At 32.1% G+C, this 27,093-nt stretch overlaps 1 protein-coding gene across 2 annotated transcripts in view; it reads right to left on the bottom strand.

Moving 5' to 3' along the window:
* The window catches only part of LOC127732089 (MAM and LDL-receptor class A domain-containing protein 2-like), a 134,818-nt gene extending 107,931 nt beyond the window's left edge, over nucleotides 1-26,887 (bottom strand). The window contains exons 1-11 of one of the 2 annotated variants that reach the window (XR_007996054.1): nucleotides 26,689-26,887; nucleotides 18,205-18,568; nucleotides 14,739-14,786; nucleotides 12,212-12,330; nucleotides 11,353-11,420; nucleotides 7,734-7,915; nucleotides 3,322-4,976; nucleotides 2,299-2,408; nucleotides 1,852-2,009; nucleotides 1,303-1,395; nucleotides 348-538 (exon numbers count right to left, since the gene is read on the bottom strand). Coding sequence is in view for 1 of the 2 variants with exons in the window: in XM_052241143.1 (XP_052097103.1) it covers nucleotides 348-538; nucleotides 1,303-1,395; nucleotides 1,852-2,009; nucleotides 2,299-2,408; nucleotides 3,322-4,976; nucleotides 7,734-7,915; nucleotides 11,353-11,420; nucleotides 12,212-12,330; nucleotides 14,739-14,786; nucleotides 18,205-18,568; nucleotides 26,689-26,712 (3,012 nt within the window). In the remaining variant the exon portion in view is untranslated. The remainder of the gene's footprint in view (nucleotides 1-347; nucleotides 539-1,302; nucleotides 1,396-1,851; nucleotides 2,010-2,298; nucleotides 2,409-3,321; nucleotides 4,977-7,733; nucleotides 7,916-11,352; nucleotides 11,421-12,211; nucleotides 12,331-14,738; nucleotides 14,787-18,204; nucleotides 18,569-26,688) is intronic. The other variant, XM_052241143.1, reaches the window with a different exon arrangement.
* Between the last annotated feature and the right edge of the window lie 206 nt (nucleotides 26,888-27,093).

The raw sequence follows: 27,093 nt of genomic DNA, 5'->3' as shown, positions 1-27,093 counted from the left end.
TTTCATTTAAAGGCACTAGCTCCTATAAAGAGTTGACCAACGATTTCAATAATATCGACTTATTTGTGGATATTTCTTTTTGGTTCATTTTTGCTTAAAAGTTTTGAGTTAAAGTTTCTCTCTATGCATTATAGTTCAAATTAATAGGCAATAACACAAAATATTAGCCCTATGAGCCAAGTGTGTTGAAAATAGCATCATAATTTACACTAGACGTCCAACCAATTTTTTACAAAAACTGGTGACCACAATATATAATGAACTTTTCATGCAATTTTTGTAAGCTTTTTTACTTTCCCACATGCACACCAAATCACACATGTTAATTGAATTCTTAAACAACTTACTTCGACATAATCATAACAGGATCCACTACTCATAGCCTCGACTTCAAAATCAATGAACGACAAAGTTATTGGCATCATCAATGGACTCTGTATCCAATAGTTACATATGATTGAATTCGGATAGTTTGCTGGATAATTAGGGGATTGTATCCATCCATTCGATGCATTATGGTTTTCATAACATGATATCTCTTAAATTCAAATAAAAAGAAATTATGTAAATAAATTGAGAAATTATAGTTGGTAATTGTAATGAAAGACCCGCAAAGGCTAATATCAAAGTTATTTTACATTTGTTAAGGAGGCTGATATCTTTGATGTGTTTTTAGATCTCAAACCATAGCTATATGCTCATGTTTTTGTTTTTTGTTGTTGTTTTTTTGTTGTTTTTTTTTTGTCGGCATCTGTCTTCGTGTATTTCTGAAATATTTTATAATATTATCTTTTTATTTAATGCAATATCTTAGTAGTCTCGTCTGTGTTTATTTTATTCAAAACTCTTTACATTTTAACATATTTCAAAGACTCCGTTACAGTATAATGTTCTTACTTTTACTTTATAAAAATAGGAAGATGTGGTACGATTGCCAATGAGACAACTATTCACCAGAGACGAAATGACGTAAAAGTAGGCAATTGAAGGTCACCGTACGGCCTTCAACAATAGACAAAACACATACCACATAGCAAGTTATGAAAGGTCCCGACATGACAAAATGTTATTTTGTTTTTGTTTTTGTTTTTGTGTCGTTCTGTTGCTGTCTCGTTTATTTATGCCCCACATCTCCTTAAATACATATTGAAATATGTAAATTTTTTTCCAAGCATAGACAATACGATATTTAGGATTGATAGACAACGGAGCTTCAGGTTTGCCTCCATTCATACCCATTATTCATTATCCTGTATGTGAAGTTTTAACATAAGTGTGAGTATTGATCTATTATATATATACCAAGTGGCTGCGACGTAGAAGATGTATTTCCTGTAACATGCGTTGTAGATTCAACATCTTCTGGGGTTGTTATATCTGGTGGCGAACCTAAATCTAAAAAAATAATTATATACATGTAAACTTTGTAGTTTTGTCTTTTGTTTGATCAAACTCGCATTTAAATTGGAAAAACAATAATTCCTTGAAAAAATCTTTATTCGAAGATTGAAAGATGACTGTATGATTTATGATTGCTTAACTTCCAGTTACAAATAAATCAAGCGTATTGATAAATGATTCATTCAATAATATAGGTTGACCAAGACTGGGGGCGATAGAAGTAGAAGATATATTTGATAGAGACATAATTTGCATTGTAAACCTAGAAAGCCCCAACGAGTTGTTCAAATTGTTCCCTAACGTACAAAGAGCTTCCCAAGAGGCATCGGATTTTACGTCTCCGTTGTGATTTGACGTGAATGCGTATTTATACATCCCGAACAGACAAACGTTCCTCAAGTCGTACTATCAGTACATGATTGTATTGTTTGTCTTTGACATCATACTAACCTCTGACATGTAAGTCAATTTGATTAACACCAACCGAAACTGACACTACATTCTTGACCATACTACTATCAATCATCACAGTTGAACCATCTTGCATTATAGCATAACGAGCTTTTAATATTAACTCAAATGTCACCATAACATTACCATCAAATTCACTGGAATAAAGTTAGAAATATATTTACTAATTTAAGTAAAAGAGTAACAGATAGAAAAGAATACTCAGTTCGCAATACGTTCTGACAAACTTGCAATTAAACCATTAAATCATTAGATTACAGTTTATTTTTACATAAATTTTGTGAATAGAATCATAAAATAGCTGCACATACCTTTGTCATTAGTGAATTGTATTAATTGTTTTCTTATGAAGTAATAACATTCTCAGATCAGATATTATCCTGGCATTCAAATATATCGTTTGTAAAAGCAAGAACTTGTATTTACCTGACATTCCGCAAGACCATTCTTTTATAAATCTGTGAAACAGGCATGGAACGTGACATACTTGTTGTATTGTCCATTGACGACATATAATTTTGTATTTCTATATCCATCTACGAAAAGGAAAATAATCTGTTTAAATAGTCATATGATAATTAGATATTTTGTTCAAGTTACACAACGAAAAAAACCTTTATGATACACAAAAGTATCTAGAAGATGTATGTCCAAAACTTTTAAAACTTCAACAAGGAAATGCTTAATTTGATTTGACGCCCACATAAAAGTTTCAGTTCTCCTTTAATGGTAGCGAACAATACATTTTGGGGCTTTGGTGTTGAGGGCAGATATTTGATAATGCTTCCTTTATTCCTTACTTTTGAGGAGTATTGTATGTCTATGGTTGTAGACCGTATATTGATCTCTATTTTCTTTTGAGTTTCGTTGTTGTCTCAATGACATACCCTACATTTATCTGATATGCCATTTTAATACAATGTTTTATGCTGTTTTTGATGATTTTTTTTTTTTCGTAATTTCATGGAAATATATTTCATGGTATAGAATAGCTCTCTCGGGCATATTCTTTTTAAAAATAATTATCAATGTAGTGAATGTAAGAAAACAAAGTTCATGTTTAAAGTTATAGGACGATACAAAGATAAACATTAATGGACCACTAGTCAGACACGGAAAAAAACAGAACATACAGAAAAAGAAAAAAAGATAAAAAAAAAAAAAAAGACTAGCACAAAACACTTTACAAAAAACGAATGACCAACAATGTTTGTGTTTAATCACAAAGAGAAAATCACAAAATCATTATGATCATCAAGAAAATAAAATAATAAACTTAGATATAAAAAAACGGCACAACAAAACATTTTCGACATATGTTATCAAACCATTTTTTTTCTCGTGAGATTAAACTGGATCGGATGAATAGAGTTAGAATAAATAAATAAACATGCTTTCGTTCATCTTATAACTATGCAGAGGAATGTTTATATATAAACATAATGTTACCTGATTAATAGAATACAGTAACTGTTGATACTCTTGTGAGCTTATGTTAGAGTAGGCAGTTACCCAGGTCATATTTCTCATGACTGCCTGTACTTCAAACACAATCTGTGATTCTATGATTGGAAATGTTGTAAACTCATGATAAGAAGGGGTAGTTGAGTTTGTAGTATCGGATGTTGTAGTAGTTACAGGTTGCATGGTAGTGGATGGAGAGGATGTATCCATTGGTAAAGCAGTCCTTTGAGTAGTAGATGTTGAACTTATTTTTGGTGTGGTAGAACTAGTTTGGGTAGTTGTAGTTAGAAATGTTGATGTCATTTGGGCAAAAGTTGGTGCTGAAGTTACTGATGGCGAAGTAATAGTTACTGTTGGTATCGAAGTTATTTTTGGTTTAGACACAGAAACATTTGTTGATTTTGGCGAAGAAATAGTTGTTGCCTGCTTACCGATAGTAATATTATTCGAAGTGGTAGTTGACGTTGTTGCTGGTAAAATAGTTGATGTTTGTGAGGTAGAATTTACCAATGTAGTTACTGTTGTTTCAGTAGTAAGTAGTGGAGAAGTTGTAGATTGTGTAGTAGTAGTTGTTATCGGTGTAGTAATAGTCATTGTCGAAGTAGTAGTTGTTGTCGGTGTAGTTGTTGTTGTTGTTGTCGGTGTAGTAGTTGTTGTCGGTGTAGTTGTTTTTGTCGGAGGAGTAGTAGTTGTTGGTGTAGTTGCTGTTGTTGTCGGTGTAGTAGTTGTTATTGGTTGCTGTGTAGTAGTCGGTGAAGTAGTTGTTGTTGGATGCTGTGTATTAGTTGTCGGTGTAGTAGTTTCTGATGGTGTAGTAGTTGTTGTCGGTGTAGTTGTTGTTGGTGTAGTAGTTGTTGGTGTAGTAGTTCTTGTCGGTGTTGGAGTTGTTGTCGGTGTTGTGGTTGTAGTAGTTGTTGTCGCTGTAGCAGTTGCCGGTGTTGTAGTTTTTGTCGATGTAGTAGTTGTTGGTGTAGTATATGTCGGTGTTGTAGTAGTAGTTGTTGTTGGTGTATTTGTTGTCGGTGTTGTCGTTGTTGTAGTTGTCGGTGTAGTAGTTGTTGTCGGTGTTGTAGTTGTAGTCGGTGTTGTAGGTGTAGTAGTTGTTGTCGCTGTAGCAGTTGTCGGTGTTGTAGTTGTTGTCGATGTAGTAGTTGTTGGTGAAGTATTTGTCGGTGTTGTAGTTGTTGTTGTAGTAGTTGTTGTTGGTGTATTTGTTGTCGGTGTTGTCGTTGTTGTAATTGTTGGTGTAGTAGTTGTTGTCGATGTAGTAGTTGTTGGTGTTGTAGTTATTGTCGGTGTAGTAGTTGTTTTCGGTGTAGTAGTTGTCGGTGTTGTAGTTGTTGTTGGTGTAGCAGTTGTTGGTATTTCATTTGTTGTCGGTAGAGTAGTAGATGTTGTAAATGTAGTAGTAATTGTTGTTGATGGCTGTGTAGTAGAAGTAGGCGTTTTTGACTCAGTTGTTGTTGGTGGAATAGTGAAAAATTTTCTTGTTGTTGTTGTTCTACTTGTGATTATTGCCATAGTGGTAGTTGGCGTCGTGGTAGATGCTAATTTAGTAGTAGAGGTTTCCATATTTGTTGCCTCAGTTGATTTGCTTGCTGTTGTCACTGTTGTCGATTCTGATACTGTAGGAGTTATATCTGAAAAAAGTAAACATTTGAAGCTAAAAAAATGGGAATCTGAAAGCGTTTGCTTGAATATCAAAAGGTGAGTTTAAAATGTTCTTTTTGTGCGTTTTATTAAAAAAATATCATTTTCGTCGAAGTATCGTGTAACATGCTACATTTAAGAACTGTTATTATTACGAGTTTATCTGAAACAAAATAAATGCATCTTATCAATAGAATTCGACTTTTTTCAAAAGAAGAATTCCAAAGGTCGAGTAATTTAATTCGGTATTCGGATTATGTCGTAACTACAATACCCTCCCTTTTCACGAATGTGACTTACCGAATTAGACTATTTACCGGATTTGTAATAACATAAGTAACACGACGGGTGCCACATGTGGAGCAGGATCTGCTTACCCTTCCGGGGCACCTGAGATCACCCCCAGTTTTTGGTGGGGTTCGTGTTGCTTAGTCTTTGGTTTTCTATGTTGTGTCATCTGTACTATTATTTGTCTGTTTGTCTTTTTTTTTTTACCATGGCGTTGTCAGTTTGTTTTCGATCTATGAGTTTGACTGTCCCTCTGGTATCTTTCGTCCCTCTTTTAATTCGAAAATGCAAATTTAAGTACCGGATTTAAATCCACTGAATTCAGCAACACAAATATATGTGTTCAAGTGGAAGGCTGAAATGGATACAAAAAACGACAAAACATATATTATATAATTTGATATTTTAGATGTAAAGATTATCGTAAGACGAATTAGTATTAAATTACACTTTTATTTCAAAACTATGAATTAAACTACGCAGTTACGAAATTTTGAAAGATTATCTTCTGTGGCCATCCTAACAATTTACACGAAGTATCGGATTTAACTTCCTCATTCCAATCATTGCGGGTGCGTTTTTATGAATACATCTGGCACATCATTGTTAAATTAAGTGAATACAATTGAATGAAAGAGGATACAATAATACACTTCTGTTCTCAAAGATAACAGTAATAAGAGCTTTAAAAACTCATCAAAGCTACTAACTAGTCTTATATATTTAAAACCGTTCCATTGTAGTAATATTTCAAAGGAATAATTAATGGAGTGTCGGTTCGTGTAACACTTATTAATTAAAAATTTTAAAAAGTTTTCAAATTTTAGAGTTTTGTATTTTTAATGAAAGTTTTAAAATATCAAAATTCCAAATTTTAATTTTTTTTTTAAATTTTGAAAATTTTACCAAGTAATTAAAATTTTAAAATTATAAACTTCATTTAAAGTTAAATAGTTTAGATATTTAAGCAAACTTTGATTATGCTTTATTGAACGTTCAGTTTTGATAATTTCAAGTTTTGAAAGTTTGAATGTTTTGATTTTGAATAAACATATACTATTAATAACCACATTTAGAGCAGTAATCACAAAATTGACAAATAATTTCTGCTTGTTGTTTATTTATTTAGAGAATCAAAGTGTGTCAAAATCAGGTCTAACTTATTAATTTTTCGACTTAAAGAATCATATTTCTCATTTTCATCCTGTAGATCAAGCAAGTTAGACTCTTGTTTTATAAAAAATATTGTTTTCGTTTTGATTTAGTTTTGTAATGTATTTCGTTTCGTTGTGTTCTTATTAAAAATTTTGAATTTTGATATTTTAAATCTTTGATCAAAAATTAATAAAAAAAGCTTTTTTATATTGATATTATTCCATGGCTTTGTTCTGCAATTCACAGTAGTTGCGTGATCATCACTTTTCAAAGAATTCTGCTCACGACGTAGGTGTCGTCTAAACTTGAGTTAAAAACATCACTGTTACTTTGAGATGAAGAACAGCAAAACAAGTGCTTTTCCTTTGCTTTCTGTGTCATTGCTGTGCATGTATGGTTTTTGTTGGCGGATCTAGGGAGGTATTCCGTGGGTCAGAACCCCCCTTTTTCCACATTTTTTGATTATGCGAACGTTTCATGTGAATGACTGGATTTTGCTCCATGGATGGTTATCCTTCTTTTCTTTTGAATGAAACATTGACTCTGTTGCAAATTTATAAGATTAAAAGAAATGTCCAGTATAACAACTTCACACTCGTCTCGTAACATTGTATTGTCAGAAATGTTAAACTTAGAAATCCTCGTATCAACAACGTTCTTAGTGTGGTGATTTTTGCGAAAAATCTATTTGGAATGAGGACAAATTATCTTCACTTATGAATCTAGCCACAAAATATAAACAGAATTTTACACTTTAAACTGAATATACGTATCAAATTGTATTGAAAATGTGGTTAGTTGCATAACTGACGAATAAATGTCGACGAGGGTGGTTTTTAACGACCTTGACTACCCATGGTAGATGATAAATGTCAAATGAACTGAACACAATGTAATTCCGTCAATAAACTTGAAAGATCTTCTTTCCTCGCCAGGTCTAATTTGTAGTCATTTGATTAAAGTAAATTATGAAAATGCATGAAATGTTTGCCTTTTTACAATCTGGAAGCATCAATAATTTATTGTAATACGAGTATTGATATAAGGAGATATCGGGTACGTCAATTGTCAATTGTATAACAAAACTTCAAACATTAAACGCCTACACATCCCTATCCCCCCCCCCCTCCCCCACCCCCCCCCCCCCCCCCCACAAACCACCACCACTACCACCACCGCCACCATAAATAAACATCCGGTATTCCACATGAACCCCGTGTCTCTACAATATTTCAAGCTCTCAAACGCCTCGGGTCGGAAAGAGTCGTCAATAAATTGAACAGAGAAATTGAAATGATGTTTACCTGAAAATGCTATTTTCTGTGTGTCTATCTCAAAGTCTTTGACCTCCTCAACAGTACCACTTTGTACTACTTGTACAAATGTAGTAGCTATCATTCCTTCGTTCATGTCTACCGTAACACTGGATTTATTCAATTTAGGATTCTTAAAGGTAAGATCAACAATGACTTCAGTGCTACCTTTCCTAAAAATAAAACGTATGCAATCAAATTCAGTAACTATTTGTTTTTATATCATATTTTTTAGCAGTACAGCATGAACATTTTTAATTGAATATCTATATTTGTGAGAGAGAAAAAAAAAGGGGGTATCTAAGTCCAGAATGTAAAGATATATCTTCTATTAAAAAATTAAAAATAGTGTTAATTTAAGAAAAATTAGTTGTTACAATGACAATACAAAAATGTTACCTGGTACAAAAATTGTTCAACAGCAAAACAATCTTAAATAACCACCAACGCTCGACTCCCCCAAAAACAAGACTCATTAAAAAGACAAAAAACACCGATCAACGCGTGCTCAAGATTTCCCGACTTGGTACCGGCACACTAGATGCAATTACACCAGTTCAACTTTGGCACATATTCTACCTTTTCCAAACTAAACCATTTATGATACGAAATTTGATAAGATTGCCAATGTCTTCAAATTAGAGTAACATACGATTAAAGTCTACTTTGTTTGGCCCTTTTTAACATATTTTGATTCGAGCGTCACTAATGAGTCTTTTGTAGACGAAACGCGCGTCTGGCGCAAATATAATATTTCAATCCTGGTATCTATGATGAGTTTATTTGTCCAGCTACCAGAAAGAGGACCACAATAACTAGAAAATGATAGACAGCACATACTTTGGAAAACAGAAATTTCGACACCGAATAACGCACCAATTTCATGTTCGTCGCTAATCACTTTAATGGTTAATGTCATCATTCTAAATAGAAAAGATCGCATAACTAACGTTGAGAATCGCATGTATGTGGATGAATGGGTTTTTTAAATATGCAATAATACTCAAAATCTTATTCCTGGCATTTAGGGAGTGTCAATCTGTCAGCACAGTGGTCACTTTTTAATGTTTCAGTAGTTGAAATTGTAATTCTTACCTCATCCAGCATACCTAATTTTTAGAGAGTTTAAACTTCAATTAACTTATAAGTTCTCGTCCTGAAATATTTTTCACGGGACGATAAGGAAAAATAATCGTAAATTCTTCCAATATGGTGTGTTGAGGGACCAAAAGGTCTAAAAGAAGTGCATATTTCACGAGCTCAGCGTATTTTGTGATAAAGACTATATTTTACTGGCATCAGCATATAATATAGATAATGGCTGATAATAGAATTAAAAATTTATCTGTTAATACTTAATTTCAAAGGTCGGACATACAACATAGAAAGCTAACAAATGTGAAATATATCTCTAATAGCACATAATGTATATATAAAAAAGAAGATGTGGTATGATTGCCAATGAGACAACTCTCCTACAAGAGACCAAATGACACAGAAATTAACAACTATAGGTCACCGTACGGCCTTCAACAATGAGCAAAGCCCATATCGCACAGTCAGCTATAAAAGGCCCCGAAATGATAATGTAAAACAATTCAAACGAGAAAACTAACGGCCTAATTTATGTAAAAAAAATGAACGAAAAACAAATATGTAACACATAAACAAACGACAACCACTGAATTACAGGCTCCTGATTTGGGACAGGCACATACATACAGAATGTGGCGGGGTTAAACATGTTAGCGGGATCCCAACCCTCCCCCTAACCTGGGACAGTGGTGTAACAGTACAACATAAGAACGAACTATAAAAATCAGTTGAAAGAGGCTTAACTCATCAGATGGATAACAATACAAAAAATACAAATACAAGTGGACGTGACCGGGTACTTGTACATCCAAACAACAAAAAGACACTAAGTACAGATCTGAGTTACTGACAGCTAGTTCAAAGCCACTAACAACTAATAAAAAAAATCATGCAGCTAAGACTAAATTATCAATCCGTAGACATCCAACATCCAATGGATTTAGTGTAAAGACGTCATAAACAGTCAGAGAAAAACATGACCTTGTGCAATGCCAAGATACAGGTATCGACAGATTGTAGATCCATGAATGTGTATATGTATATAACAATAATATTTAGTTTGCTTTTAATTTACTGGTTACAAAATCAATATTAGTACCAATAAAAACAATATTTAATGATCTAATTACAGTGTTGAATTGGTGACCTTTTAGAATAAGTTTATTTAAAGGATCGATAAGTTTACCAGGATCGTTTCTAAATTTCCGGGCACGGTAAACAATATTGCCGTAAAAATGAGGATGTGCAATCCCGTTTGAAATAAGTTTTCTACAGGTATAACCAAACTTCAAAACCAAATCTTTATATCTGTGGAAGAATTTAGTAAAGGTTTTAAGCAATTTGTGGTAACGAAATCCCTGGCTTAATAATTTACCAGTAATACATATATTACGTTCGTTAAAATCAAAAACGTCATAACAGACACGGGCATAGCGAACGAGTTGTGAAATATAAACACCGTAAGATGGTGCCAAAGGGACATCACCATCCAAAAAGGGAAAATTAACAATAGGGAACTAAAAATTGTCCCTTTTGTCGTAAATTTTAGTGTGGAGTTTCCCGTGTAAAACCGAAATATCTAAATCTAGGAAAGGACAGTTGTTTCCGTTTAAATTAGATTTATTTAAAGTAAGTTCCTTTGGGTAATTTTCGGCAGTATATTGAGAAAATTCTTGATCATTTAACGAAAAAAATATCATCAAGATAACGGTAAGTGCTGTTGAATTTATCAATTAAATGCAATTTAGACGGGTCTTTACTGAGTTTGGTCATAAACTGTGATTCATAACAGTACAAAAACAAGTATTAAAGGGGCGCAATTAGTGCCCATAGGAATACCTACAACCTGTCGATAAACTTTGCTGCCGAAACGTACATAAATATTATCAAGGAGAAAATTAACAGCTTCAATCATCTCATCACACCTCCAGTAAGTATATCTAGCATATTTACCTTTTTCATTAGAGAAGAAGGCTTTAAATGAGTTGCAGCAAATATATTTGCATTCAGATTTACCAAACGACCATTTAATTAAATAGTAAAATTTTTGTTTGATAAGATTGTGTGGAAGTGTAGTGTAAAGAGTAGAAAAATCAAAACTGTCAAAAGAATCAAAAGGACCATCAAAAACACGTAATTTATCTAAAACATCCAAAGAATTTTTTACACTCCAAAAATAGTTAATTCCACTATTTTCATATATTTTATTACAATAGTTTATGATAAGCTCTTTGATAGTAGTTAAGGAACTTGTTAAAAGCACTGAAAGATTAGTTGTAGAACACTTACTAGAGGCCGAGATGAAACGATATTTTACTGGTTTTTTGTGTAGTTTAGGTAACCAATACATAGTAGGGACCTTCAAATGTTCAGAAGAAGCCTTAAGCTGTGATGTGGTTATGATATGTTTGTTAACTATATGAATCTCTGTGGGGCGCATGGACTTGAATGTAGATGAATTTAAAATTTCAAATGGTTCATTCTAATGTTATACTTTACTTAATGTATAAATTACCTAAATCCTTGGACAATATTCCCGACGTATAAATTGTTCAAATCACTTGATTGATACACTTTGTCGATCTACAATAAAACTACAAAAATTAAATCCAATTTCAAATGATATTATAATGTTAAGATGCGTTTTACTTTTCTTGGTACAATGTATTTATATATAAATAAATATATCTATTTCGTGCACGAAAACTTATGCTATTAATTCGGAAAGCTGTTCCATTGAGAACAAAAATCAAAAAGACAAAAGTCGAAAAGAAAAGAAAAGAAAAGAAACGGAACGAACAACCAAAAAGTTAAGGCCAATTTCCGAAGAATATTCTTAGCCGAACTTTCCCTAGTCTTTGTTTGAATATTTACATAACGCAATTTAAAAAATGAGAAATTTTGGGTATTCAATTACAAAATGTTGAGAAAGATAAAGGAACTATCGTTCTGTATGTCTTTGTCCCTAATCAGGAGCCTGTAATTTCATAGTTGTCATTTGCTGATATAAATCTTTTATTGTTGATTTGTACAAAAATCAAGCCGATAGTTTTCTCGTTTGAATTGTTTTACATTTTTCATTTCTGGGCCTATTCCATGCCACATTGGTTTTGCTCAATGTTGAAGGCCGTACGGTTACCTATTGTCACTAACTTCTAATTCACTGGAGGAGATCTGTCTCATTGATATCAAACCACATCCTCTGTTGTTGTATTTTATTTAGAAATATTGAACAGTTTTAAATCCAAAACACTTAAACATTGGTTATAATTTTGTTTTCGAAAATATAATTTTGACAGTTTATTTAAAATGCTTGGATACGGTTCTACCGAATTATTGACAAAGGACAATAATAAAAAACGTAACAAATTTACCATATGTGAAACATTTTCTGCTTTTCGTTGGTATTTTTGAGACGAATTATTTGCTAATTCTTCATCCCATGTGCTGTCAATCGGTATATGTCCTTTATATATCAGTTCCTCTGGTAGAGCTATAAAAACAAAAGTTGCACAACGTCTTTTACATTTGTAATGTTAACTGCATATTTGTGTGCTTGATTATGATATATTTGCTCAGTAACTATCGTTATCGGTCATCCCACTGTCTATATCACTCTGCTCAGCTCTTAATTTTTATCAATTATGGACTATTGACGAGGTCAATACGTTAAATATGGACCTGTTCAGATTATATTGACCGAGGACGAAGTCCGAGTGTCAATATAATCTAACAGGTCTATAATATATAACTGATTGACTGAGTAAAAGTCCTTAATTTATATATTACATATGTAAAAATAATGTACAAGGAAAATGTCGTTCAATGTGTTTTCTATGTATTTTTAAATTGTATTTTGCAAGAATTTTAACATGCTATTGAAAATATCAATATTCTTTGAACAACTTCATAGCTTGTTGCATTAGCTTTCTTGTATTCTTAGCGTCTGCATTTAACATAAAAGAGGGGCGAAAGATACCAGAGGGACAGTCAAACTCATAGATCGAAAATAAACCGACAACGCCATGGCTAAAAAAGAAAAGGACAAGCAGAGAAACAACAGTACACAAGACACAACATAGTAAACTAAAGACCAAGCAACACGAACCCCACCAAAAACTGGGGGTGACATCAGGTGCTCCGGAAGGGTAAGCAGTTCCTGCTCCACATGTGGCACGCGTCGTGTTGCTCATGTTATTACAAATTCGTGTATTCTTAGCGTCTGCATTTAACATAAAATTCTTGAAATTTACTGATAAACTTGCAAATTTCCTTTCTGCTGTGGTTTTTCCTCCATGGTTGTTATGTGTGACGTCATGACGTCATAAATCTAAATTTAGCAAAATTTGTTTTTATATTGACCGTCAATATACATATAAATAGTAACATAGCGTCAATATACTTAAAAATAGAAACAAGGCTTCGGATACGTAAAATAACCTTTAAAACACGTGATCGTAATATCCAATGAAAACAGTAGAATGCTATACCATATGTAATATTATTCCATATCACGGCTTTGTGACATCAAATACGTTGACCCGGCCTTAATAACTTTGACCCGGAAATATCAGCGACGTCATAATGTTTGAACCGACGCTGATAAGTTTGACCCGAACTTATCAAGTCAACTTCCGGTTGCTGGTGAAACTAAGAAAACACTTCCAAAAGACGCAAATACAGCCCGATAAATCGATTATCAGGTTATCTGCATACTGATATTGTAAAATATCAGCTGCTCGACACAATATGAAAGCTTTTTGATCTCGTTCGCTGCGTTCACTCGACAAAAAGCTTCATATTGTGGCTCGCAGCTGAAATTTTTACAATATCAACATGCAGACAACCTGATAATCGGTACAACTCATGTATTTTTTTTAGGAATGTGATGATACATGCAAGCATAAGCAATTGCAATTGCAATAAATTTTTAATGCTTACACATCGCTACCAGTGTATGGCATGTAAAAACAATTTATATTTCAGTGATTGTATTGATACTATGATTGAGACAATTTATTTCTCTGTAAATTGTAAAATTTAAAATTGAGAATGGAAATTGGGGAATATGTCAAAGAGACAACAACCCGACCAAAGAGCAAATAACAGCCGAAGGCCACCAATGGGTCTTCAACGCAGCGAGAAAATCCCGCACCCGGAGGTGGTCCTCAGCTGGCCCGTAAATACAATTGTGTACTGTTTCAGTGGAAATGGACGACACACTTAACTCCAAAACATATACATGTAAAGGAACTAAAATTAAAAAAAACATACAAGACTAACAAAGGCCAGAGGCTCCTGACTTGGGACAGGCGCAAAATGCGGCGGGGTTAAACATGTTTTGTGAGATCTCAACCCTCCCCCTATACCTCTAGCCAATGTAAAATTTGTTTATTTTAATCTTTTTTCTTCTTTTTGCAACATGACAACACATTATCCGTTTTTCATATTTATGCTACCACTAAATAAGTTAATGCATAAACAGTAAATAGATATAAGAAGATGTGTTTTGAGTGCCAATGAGACAACAATGCATAAACAGTAGCCATTTTTTATTCTTTACTTGTTTACTTGTTTATTTTTTGTCCCATTTTTCTGTTTTCTTTATCATTTTCGTCTATTTTTTTTTCTTCTGTAAACCCAATCTCTTCTGTTGACCATGTCATTGATTCATCAACCAGTTTGTTTTTTTTTTCTTTGTCTTCATTTTCTTTTTACCATAGTGTTTGTATTATACTTCTGATATTTGATAGTCCTTTGTATCTCCCCCTTTTGTATTGTATCTCCCCCTTTTGTATTGTATCTCCCCCTTTTGTATTGTAACTATGCCTTCAATTTTTTATGTTTTTTTTTCTGTTGAAATTTTTTTTATCGTGCACTTCAGGAAGATTTTCTACATACCCTGCGTGTTTGTCGTTGTAGGTGCGGTTGTTGTAATCTCTTCATTTTCTATAAGACAAACAAAATATCTATATGATGTGATCTAGATAGATTAAAGCATCACATGGATATTTACAATCAAATAAAATTGTAAGTTCAAAGAAACAACAATTCTTACGAAGTACATGTAGGCTTGAACAAATTTCAGAAAATTTGGAAAACAAATCCTAATGTCAGACAAATAATTAGAAAAAGAATCCAGGGTCAGACAAATCGTTAGAACAAAGAACCTATGGCCAGACACATGATTACAACTGTGATAATTTTGTATCTTAGATTAGGTAGTGTATCTTAATAACAGTTCGGTAATAGCCTTATTTGATGTATTTGTATATACTTAGATAAAACATAAACAGATATTTGGCATGTCAAGTTTGAGTCAGGTCAAGTGTGAGGAGGAATTCCAAAGGAAACTCTTATACTCACTTTAAAAGAAATTCCTCCTTAATCTAGAAGCTCCCAAGAGCCTGTGTCGCTCACCTGTATCTAATGTGGTTTTGGAAATCAAGTGAAATAAGGTTAAAATCATATAGATACCCGAATAATGATTGAGGCCAAGTTTGGTTTAATTTGGCCCAGTAGTTAAATTAAAAGCAGAAAAAAATTACCAATAAATTGCAGAAAATTACTTTAATGGACAATAATAACTCCAATAAGATGTCAATTGCAAATTTTGGTCATGTTGAATTATTTGTAGATCTTTCTTTGCTTTATATTTTTGCTGTTTACAGAAAATCTCAATCTATAACGATATTAAAGTTAATCAATAAAAAATAAAACAATTCCTTTCCTCGGCTCCAAAGTTTATTTCACCCAGGGCCTGAATAATGCAGAAAACGCCTTTAAATGTACGGCATTCATCCAATATAAGTATGCTGAAAACAAAATTTAATAATTGTTTATAGACAAAGTAACACAGAATTCTGAAAATTATTAGCCCCCCCCCCCCCCTATCTTGAAGAAATTGCACCCATGGAAAAATCCCATTGTAGTCTTGCAACAGTAACTGAAGACCCCTTATCATTATTCAGATTAGTTTTCCAGTTGTGACCATTTGAAATTGTTTTTTTTTTATATTTTTCCCATAGACTTCTATAGTATTATAAAACCTCTATGTACTATTTATACCCAATGGGACCTTGAAATTACCAAATTCAGATCAGGAATCCAACAACGGTTTGTCAGATTCGTCAGATTTTCTCTAAATGCTTTAGTTTCAGAGATATAAGCCAAAAACTGCATTTTGTCATTGTGTTCTATTTTTAGCAATGGCGGCCATCTTGATTGGTGGGCGGGGTCATCGGATACAATTTGAAGCTATAAACCCTAAGGATGATTTAGGCCAAGTTTGATTTAATTAGGCCTAGTGGTTTCAGAGGAGAAGATTTTGGTAAAAGTTAATGGAGGACGACGGACGACGACGGACGACGGACGACGGACGCTAAGTGATGAGAAAAGGTCATCTGACCATATGGGTCAGGTGAGCTATTAATGGTACGGGTACCAAAGTCGTAATTGATGATGCGCAATTTGTTGCTTATTGTTGTTTGACATAAGTTTGCGAAGACTTAAGACCAAGGTAAGGTTCCATACGGATATTCGAGATCGTAGAGATAAAGAAAAGATTGGTGCCTGTTAGAACATTGTAAAGGTTGTAGCTTTACAAGGTTGTACCGTATTTAACAAGTTCAAAGATTGTAGGGTACGTTATTGTATCATAAGGACGAATGTAATTGCACAATTTTGCATCTGTTGTATATATATTTGAAGTAGAATAGTTATATAAGTTCAGTTAAAGAACATAAAGTATATATTTTAGTTCAATGATGATGGATAATTTGTTATTAGAACATTTCGGGTCCAGTATTAAACTGGAAACAGACCTTCAATATGATAGAAATATATATTAACAAACTAATCATGACAACACGTTACAGAGCAAAGTAGACAGTCAGACACCTAGTTAGAACAAAGTTCACAGGGTCAGACACATAATTAGAACAAAGTTCACAGGGTCAGACAAATAAGTAGAACAAAGTACACATGGTCAGATAAATAAGTAGAACAAAGTACACAGGGTCAGACAAATAAGTAGAACAAATTACACAGGGTCAGACAAATATTTAGAACAAAGTAAACAGGGTCAGACAAATAAGTAGAACAAAGTACACAGGGTCAGACAAATAAGTAGAACAAAGTACACATGGTCAGACAAATAAGTAGAACAAAGTACACATGGTCAGACAAATAAGTAGAACAAAGTACACAGATTCAGATAAATAAGTGGAACAAAGTACACGGGGTCAGAAAAATAAGAAGAACAAAGTACACAGGATCAGACAAATAAGTCGAACAAAGTACACATGGTCAGAAAAATAAGTAGAACAAAGTACACAGGATCAGACAAATAAGTCGAACAAAGTACACATGGTCAGACAAATAAGTGGAACAAAGTACACATGGTCAGACAAATAAGTAGAACAAAGTACACAGATTCAGAAAAATAAGTGGAACAAAGTACACAGGGTCAGACAAATAAGTAGAAAAAGCACACAGATCAGACAAATGGTTACAGAAATGTAATGGGTCGAACAGATAAAAGGCAGAGTGCATGGAATCAGACAAATACTTAAAAAAACAATTTCCATTTATAACAGCGCGAAAGTTTGTTGTTGTTGCTGAAATTCCCAAATAAGACCTTAAAATGAATTTGTTATAAATCAATCGGAAATGAAATTTAATTCATACATCAAAATTTTCGGGCACATATAGATATTGATACGTGTGTGTGCTTTTTTCACCAGGTAAAAATCTATGACTGGTAGGACTAGGTAAATTTCGTTAAATTGTGTCTTCTTTCGCAAATGCTGTATTGCAGTTGACCTTATTCATGAAAAAAATATGCAAGTATAACGAAAAATGAATTAAATGTTTGAATGAGACATGCATTATATCATTTGGTTATAATCGAATTGCATATTGTTCACTTCCTTAAGTACATAACGTATATGTAATTGTATATTTTAAAGTTCATCAGGGTTAAATATTTGTTAGATGTATTGCAATGTCAGTATTAAGACTGATATATAAGTAAATAATTGAAAATAAATTAACAAGCAAACAAACAAACAAACAAACATACAAATAAATAAATAAATAAATAAATAAATAAATAAATAAATAAATAAATAAATTAATTAATTAATTAATTAATTAAAATTAATAGATAAATGAATACATAAATGAATGAATAAATAAATAAATAAATAAATAAATAAATAAATAAAACAACGCTTTAACAATATTTCTTGTCGTTTTGTTATGCCAACTCGTGTCTTTGAGGGTGGATACTTCTATAATATTTTGCTGCCAATACAATGGGCGCTTTATATAATAAAAAAATGCCTTAATTAGATTTTTTACTTACGTAAGCTAGTGAAGTACACAGCGATTGCTATAGTTCCACCGACCAAAGTGACTATTCCTGTTACTAGGAAAAATAGTATGGCACAACGTGATCTCGGTTTGTTTGTAGAAGTTGTAGATAAACTGCTATTGAGCCGATCCTCAGAAGTTGTTTTATGAAGACCCCAAGGATACTGACTAGCTAATGACTCTTGATAAGGACCGGGAATGTTTTTGTGATTCCAAAGTGAAGGAATATTACTTTGTAAATAGTCTTTTTGTATAAAGTCCGGTCTATAAGTATCACAATCACGGCTATAATCTGGCTCTGGTTCATAGAAGCAATGGTTATCATCGACACTGAGGCCCCTGTCATGTCGGTCAGTCTATAATAATAACGAACATTAAAACAGTGCAGGTATTATAATTTTGAAAATCTTGCAGTATCATATTTAAAACGTATGGCAGCATTTCATAGTTTTTAAGGCCTGTGTCTGATAACAACCTATGTTTTAGTTTATAGTATAAAATGTTAACTTCATATTTCAAATCGAAACTACTAATTAAATTAGAGGCGACTCTTCTTTACTAATGTCCAAACTCGTAAAACCTGTGGAACTCGTCTAAAGCCAAACAGAAAGATACAAGATTTGTAGAAAGAGAATGAGTCAACGCCTAGGCATGAGAATTCAGTCTCCTAATCACGTTAATTCTGTATATTCAAAATCGGTAAAACCTGTAAATAGGGAATATGACACAACAGATAGATTTTCAAATCAGCCAATTTTGTTCTAGTGTTTTAAGAACAAACCTCGAAAAACTATAGTACTCGTGAGATGAGAAACAGACACAAAGCATATGGGTCAATAATTTGTGAAAGAGACCTGTAAGAGGTACAATCAATTTCCCTTGAATTGATATTACACAAGGGTCGTTTTCTAAATGTTCTTCAATTTTAACTAAAATTTGTTATACTAGTATCACATATCAATATACGTTCTTTAAGGTTTTCGTGTCTAATAAAATATGCTCGCTAGTTGTTGATACAATCGTGATCTTGAAACACGACTATAAAGAAAAATTTAACCTTTACAACTTCCGCGTTCTAGCTTTTGATATTCATTATTCAATTGCTATTCATAAAATGTAGTACATTAAATAGCGTGTCTTCATTCATTTTAGACATGCCCTTGTTAACGTTAAAGATTTGCCGATTATTCAGCCTTTAAATGTCGACACGTGTTATAATTTTTCTTTTCTTTTCACACAATGTTTTCCCGAATGAAAATGCATATCACAAATCCTGCAGACTATAATAGTTTTGATACAAAAAAATAACCACTTTTATTGAAAGTTTGATTTGAATTCTCAAAGAAATTTTCATTTAAATTCTTATAAAGATGTTGATTTGATTTTTTATAGAAATTTGTATTCAAATTCTTATATAAATATTGATTCGATTTTATTAAAGAGAAATTTTGGATTAGTGTTCTTACATAAATTTTAATTGACCAAAGTATTACATGAAAGTGGTGTTAAAACAACAACAAAACATCAACCAATCATTGCGGGACAATCATCAACATTAAGTTGAAGAACGACATATAAAGACTTAATAAAAAAGTGTTTTTATGGGCAAATAGAATATGTAACAGTAAAATTAAAAACTGGAATTTTAGAGTTCATAGTAAATTTAGAGAACTTAATATTGAAAATTTTTGTAATATAAACTGTACTTTTAGTAAAAATGATATTAAGAATATTGAGAGTAATGTTTTTGATATGTACAAGAGAAAATGGTGTAATGATTTAAACACAAATGATCGCAGTAAACTGCGTACCTATAGGTTATTTAAACAAGAATATAATAAAGAACATTATTTAAGTGTTCATATGCCAGGAAAATATAAAAGCGCCTTTGCCAAATTTCGATGTGGTGAGGCGCCAATTAGAATTGAAACAGGCAGATATGAAGGGGTTTTATGTGAAAATAGATTTTGTTTTAATGATTCATGTATGCAACAGAAACTCATTGAAGATGAGAAACAAGTTTTATTCAAATGCCCTTTATATTCACATGCAAGGCAAGAAGTTTGTACTAGAGCAGTTTCTTTTAATAGTGGTTTTTTAGACTTAAATGATAATGAAAAACTATATTTTTATTTACAAATGAAAATTTGTGCTTCTATTCTGCCAAAATCTGCCATGATATTTTAATTCAAAGAAAGAATGTTTTATATAGATAAAAAAAAAAAGTGTTTTTTATTTTTATCGATTTGTCCATTTTTATGTAAAAGTCTCTCATAACTCTTTTGAGAGTTGCTCTCGAATGTTTTTAAGATTGTTTTGTACTTTTAATTAAAACATGCTGTAGATATTGTATTCATGTTTGTATTGTACATGTAGAGAGGTGAGACTATAATAAAATATTTGATTTGATTTGATTTTATAATACCATGTTCAAATTAAGGATAATAAAACCACGCTTAAACCTCATTCACAGAAAAGTGTTAACTAACACACCTATAAAAACCTGGAATAACCCATACACAGGTGCTCTGAGAGTTAAACAGTTCCTTCTCCTCTAATTGCAACGGTCGAAAATTCAGAAGTAATATATTCTTTATAGAATTGCAGGACATGAAAGTCATTGTACAAAACGCGTTAGATCTATAAATAATGTCATACGCAAATACATAGCAATCCATTCTCATTTATCTTATGGCTTTTACCTGCTATCTATTTCCCTCATGAATATATATGTCGCGTATGAAACTGAACGTAGTGTAAATTGAGAAACTGTGTTCTTTCGGTTGACCGATTCCCTATGTTGTTTTACGAAATGACGACGTTTTAAGGATGTTCGCTACGCTGTTTCAAAATAACAAGCCTTTTAAAAGACCGTTATGAATTGATAGTATAGAAATAAAGGAACTAAAAATGCAGAAAAAATTAACGGGGTGTGTGCTTGTTTTCGAGATATAAGCCATTGAAAATTTGGCTGGAAATGATTCTCTCTGGACTTTTCATACATTTAACATTGGCATCCTCCTTCTTTCAAAAATTATGAAAAAATAACAAGGATTATATAGGATTTTCAAATATGGCTTTTTTAACTATATGTAATAAAATTGTGTAAAGAAAAGTAAGGGTTAGCGGGGAAATTTGTTTAATGCCAATACATAAATAAAACCGGAGGATTCCGAATATCTGGCAAAAATTCAAAAAACAAGAGGAGCGAACATCCTTAAATAGCTATTCGTTTGGTCAATGTTGAATTCCAAAGGCTACAGCGGACTTCTTTTGAACTGTGACAACGGAAATTGGTGGTTCCTTCAAAAACATGCAAAATTCTCAGACACGCGTACGTTTTGTCAATGACATTAACGATCATTAACGATAACAAATCTAATGCACCAGATGCGCATTTCGACAATCAATGTCTCTTCAGTGGCTAAATTACTAAACAATCTAATACCTTATACAAACGTTGAAGTGCCGATGAAACCAAAATAAGACTGAAAATAAAGACAAATCCGGGCAAGGAAGTAGAGCTATGCTCGATGGAAATACATTCTTGATTTTAATATACTTATCAACGAGCATTTGATGAATTTATTATTATTATTGTATTTCAAAAACGAGAGTTGTTATCACATGATATCAAATGATCACTCCTTATTAAACGTTGAAACCCTTAAGTATATTACACATGAAGGTTTCAAGAGTCACGCTCGAATCAAACAAATTAGAAGGCCAGGGAAAGTAAGGAACTTGAAGAGCATTGATAACCCATAATTCTTAGGGTACAAAATCGTTAGTATTTCTAAAAAATACAAGTTTTTTAAACAATTTTCCTATAATTATGACCATATCAATGATAATTCAAGTGAAAATGATCGTAATCTTCTGAAATTAAATACATGTAGCTATTATACAAAATAACTTGGCGTAAACAAATGAAATACACTAACTTCCTGATTATAAATATTATATTTTAAATTGACGAATTGAATTAAAATAATTTTTTTGTATAGTTCTAATAATAATATTTAAATTTCCAAAACGTCGGGGCGAATCTTAGTGTATCGAACGATTTAACATTTGATAAATGGTAAATATACAGATTTGTGTCCGTTTCAATAATATGCTACGTCAACACAGTAGGACTGACTAATTGGCTAGTGATACCCGCAGAGACAAGAAGTGTCCTAATTGTATCATTTTTACTGATTGTTAATTCATAAGACGGATGATGCATTTATAGCGGAAGACGCATACCCTACCGATCTTCCTCTTTGGAGTTTTAAAAAAGCGATTCCTTCAGTTGATTTGTGATTCATATCTTGATAATCGATTTATTGGATTTGAACATCGGTAAACTATGCATTAAGGATGATCATCACTAGAAGTTTCCTCAGATAGAATTTTCTTATACTTTGCCAATATGTAGATTTAACCATGTTTTTTTTTTCTTCAAAAATATGATTTAATGTATGAGTCACCGTGCTACAGCATGTACAAGCTGTGCAAAATTTCCCAATTTTGCATAGATTATTTATAAAAATGAGAATGTAGGTTTTATAATATGCGTTTGGAATACAGAAAGAAAGAAAAATGTGTCATCGGATTTGGTGTCTTGCTACAACTACAAAAGGAAAACTTCATTATAATTCCTTTATAAAATATTTACTGTAAGGGCGATCTTCCCGTATCTAAGTAAATTAAATAAAAGTGCACCAAAACTAATATTTTGTATTTGTAAAGATTGTTTACTGCTATTTTACGATCCGAGATGGCGGTAAACAATTAATCTATAAAAACTGAATATGTTCTATTCTTTACATAATTGGAATGCCCCCACTTGTTGGTCAAATATCTAGTTATGACTTGCGAATCACTAAACATTATGTAGTACCCTATTAAAGATATTACACGAAAATCCTTTTTTCATCTACTATTATTGAATGAAATAGCCTAAAGGTGAAATACCAACATTGATGTTTTTCCCTATTAGTCTTTGTTAAACTTCCACTTAAAAAAAAATGTGCAGAATTTATCTTTGTTTCAAATAAAGAAATACTTGGCGTGGTTCATAAGTATGTCTCGTTTCTCGTTTTTTATATAGATTAGAACGTTGGTTTTCCGTTTGAATGGTTTTACACTAGTATTTTTTGGGGCCCTTTATAGCTTGCTGTTCGGTGTGAGCCAAGGCTCCGTGTTGAAGACCGTACTTTGACCTATAATGGTTTACTTATATTAATTTTGACTTGGATGGAGAGTTGTCTCATTGGCACACATACCACATCTTCTTATATATAATGAACGAAGTTTTATCCTGTCCAGTACTATAGACAAAATTTCACAGAACATTTCATTGCAAATATGAAAATATCTATCACTGGAAGTTAACCAATCAAATTTTCACCCCTTTTTTCCTGTGAACAAGCTTTAGTAACCATGTAACCTCATGTTTCCCAAATTTTCTATAGAAACACCAAATAAAAAAATAATGGTGCTTGAAACACCCAAGATATATGTTTAGCACTCAGACATTTTTTACTGCAATGAAATGTAGGATTAATTTCCTACAACTGTCAAATTCAAGGGAATATTTTTACACCCTTTTTCGTATGCAACCGGATATGACGTAATATGATTTGGTTGTATTACACCTAAACCACGACGTACGTACGCGTACTTCCCGAAATATAAATAAACTTGAACGAAAGTTCAAATCTAATTGATACAGCTACCTTCCTAATTTAGGTGTTGTGACTTAATACAATGTATACACATTTGAGAAATATGTGCAGTTCTTTTAATGCAGAATTTCATCGTATTAATATTGAACCCAATCCCTCATGCAGCTGTTGCCATCCCGTTGGGGATAGTTTTCACTTTTTTTTTTTCTTTTTTTTTTGTTCTTTTTTTCACAACGATGCAAGAGAAATGTTTTTAAAATTAGAAAGATATGCTATATCAATTGAGCTTTTATTGGCCGGTGACGGTGACCTTTCATTTCAACGAAATAAAGAAATTAGTCTGTACAATCATGTATCAGAATAACTATGTACACACAGATTAAAACATCAATTAAAATTCTGAATTCCTACTTTCTAACACTTCCCGCCAGTCCAGTCTTATTTGATATTTCATATTATATTGTATTTTTTGTTTTTGTTTTCTTTTTGTTTGTAGTTTGTTTAAGATGCATTTGTCTGAACACAATTTGATAGTCCCTTCCTAATCTACATATTTCACACGTGTATAACAAATATCCCGATAGTGTACCTCTAACTGTGCAGAAAAAATGTAAAATGACAAAAATACCGAACTCCGAGGAAAATTCAAAATGGAAAATCCCTAATCAAATGGAAAAATTAAAACCTCAAACACATCCAACGAATGGATAACAACTGTCATATTCATGACTTGGTACAGGCATTTTCTGATGTAGACAATGGTTAATTAAACCTGGTTTAATAGCTAGCTAAACCTCTCACTTGTATGACAGTCGCATAAATTCCATTAAATTGACAAAAATGTGTAAAAAAAAAACCCAGACATAATATGTAAAAATGTCAAAAATAGGGGTACAGCAGTCAACATTCTGTTATCATCTTAATCATATAAAACAAACAAATATGTCAACCAAGACAAACAAAAAGGCATTGACACAAAGCACATAAGCAAAACAGTTTCTTTCTAAAAGGAATTCAATCATCAGTATCTTTAATAACAGTTTTGAATGTATAAGTACATTTCTCACTGTTAATATTTGATTTAAACTGTTCTATGACATATTATTCTTAAGAGAGGAAAGTAATGATTCCAACTATTCCAGATTCATTAAAAATGTATGGCCGTCTATCTTATGGTGGCTCGGGTGACTTCCTCCATCTTGGATTTTGAAGTAGCAGATAACAATTGGTCTAAATCTTTGATTGAATGTGCAAATTTTGAGAGGAGTATGTAATTTATGTGTAAGACTTCTAATGTTAACATAGAAAATTATGTGTCTTATCATATTTATGTCTGTATTTTCTAAAAAAAACACAATATTTCTGTTTCATTAATTTTTTTTCAACTTTTCAAAATAAGGAGAGATAGCTCAGATAGTAGGGGAGATAACTCAGATAAAGTAATTTTACAATAGAAAGTGTTGTATATATATCTATTTTAATATGTAGCAAGAAAACAATTTCGGTGACCCCATTTTTTCTTTTTCTTATCTGAAAGCATGTTATTAGAGCTGTCTTCTCGCATTTTATCTTAAAATTCTATGGTGTAGTTTTTTTTTTTATCACACAAAATTGAATTTTTCATGCATAATCTATTGAAAATCTGACAATTTTGCACATGTAGCGTGAAAAAAAGTCCGATGACACATACTTTTAATTGTATTTTTGAAAAAGCATGATAAAAACTTCATTTTGACAAATTATTAAAACATTTTATAGATTTTAATTAAGATGCCCCAGCCACCTTAACTACATTATTAGTAACATCAGTATTTGCTCTCAAATCAAGACATGTTTACAGACAATTGAAATCGAAATTTAACCAAAAAATCCAAACGTTTTAGCAGAATCTAGTTAAGCTGAGCTAAGGTGCTCCGGCAGCGAAAAAAAATACTGCTCCATATGTGTCACCCGTCGTTAAATTTCTAATTGTACGTTAATATTCTTTGACAAGTCGACAAAGCTATTTCAAAATTTTCGAAAAGGTTATTTTACTATTACGCGAGGGTGAAAAATCTAAATTATTTCCCGCAAGCAGAAAAGGTGTATTAAGCATTTTGGTAAGATTTGTCTTCATGAGAATGAAATTTTAAAACACTTGGAAGGTAAAGTTATGAGTTTTCACAATAAAAGAGTATAGTACAATTTTATATTCTATAGTTTATCATCTCCGTAAAAGAATATATTTTCGACATTATTTTGCGAGCATTTTAAGACGAAGAAATCGTTTATTCAGCTAAAAATGATTTGCGCTGAAACACTGCGATTTAGATTTTGATCTTTGAAAATATCAGATAAAATGAAATTAATCCTTTTCTAAATACAATGTGTCAAAAAGAATCATTATTTACTTTTCTCCAAAATTAGGCAAATTGCTATCTTACCGATGTGGGACACATGTATATAATTATTCATCTCTAAAAAAAATATAATAGGACTGACGTTGAGTACGATTACAGATTACGATTAAACCATGTATGAAAAGCATAATATATCTTCACCGGTTACATAACATTAATCTAAGAAAGCTCATCAAAGATACCAAGCTTATAACTTTGTACACTAGACGTGCGTTTCGTCTATATACAACTCATTAGTGTTGCTCGAAATAAAAATGGATCTAACTTGTGTATGTACTGTCAACTTGTTCTCATCCAGAACATGCAGGAAATATTTGCCACTGGACGTTAAACAGCCAACAATCAATCCATCAATCAATCAATCAATCAATCAATCCTAGCTCATGGTTATATTAATATTACCTTCTTGCTTTTTCCTCTATCCATGCTTTCAATTGCACAAAATATAATTACTCTCTATAAAATATTTGTTTTATATTTCTCTGAATTTCTATTAACATTGTTAACACAACATGTCAACATTTCTCGCACAATACATTGTTACAGTAACGTAATAACAGTTTTGTTAGACCTTTTTGTTGTGGGTCAAAACTAATGACGTGAAGAGGAAAACCCCACGTATTTAAATATATAAAGTAAAGTCAGGTAAATATGCAGGATACAGTAGTACCTGTTCATTGGAACGTTGATAATGAAGGACACATGAACCATGGATATTTTGATTTATATGATTTGATTAAAGGTATAACGTAACATATGTTTATTCTTTGTTCTGGAATACCTCTTTTGATTAAATAAATTTCAAAT

This window comes from Mytilus californianus, unplaced genomic scaffold (assembly GCF_021869535.1).
Source record: "Mytilus californianus isolate M0D057914Y unplaced genomic scaffold, xbMytCali1.0.p SCAF_22, whole genome shotgun sequence".
NCBI lineage: Eukaryota > Metazoa > Mollusca > Bivalvia > Mytilida > Mytilidae > Mytilus > Mytilus californianus.
Note: the sequence above shows the minus strand (reverse complement) of the source record. Positions and strands in the feature narration are given on the sequence as shown.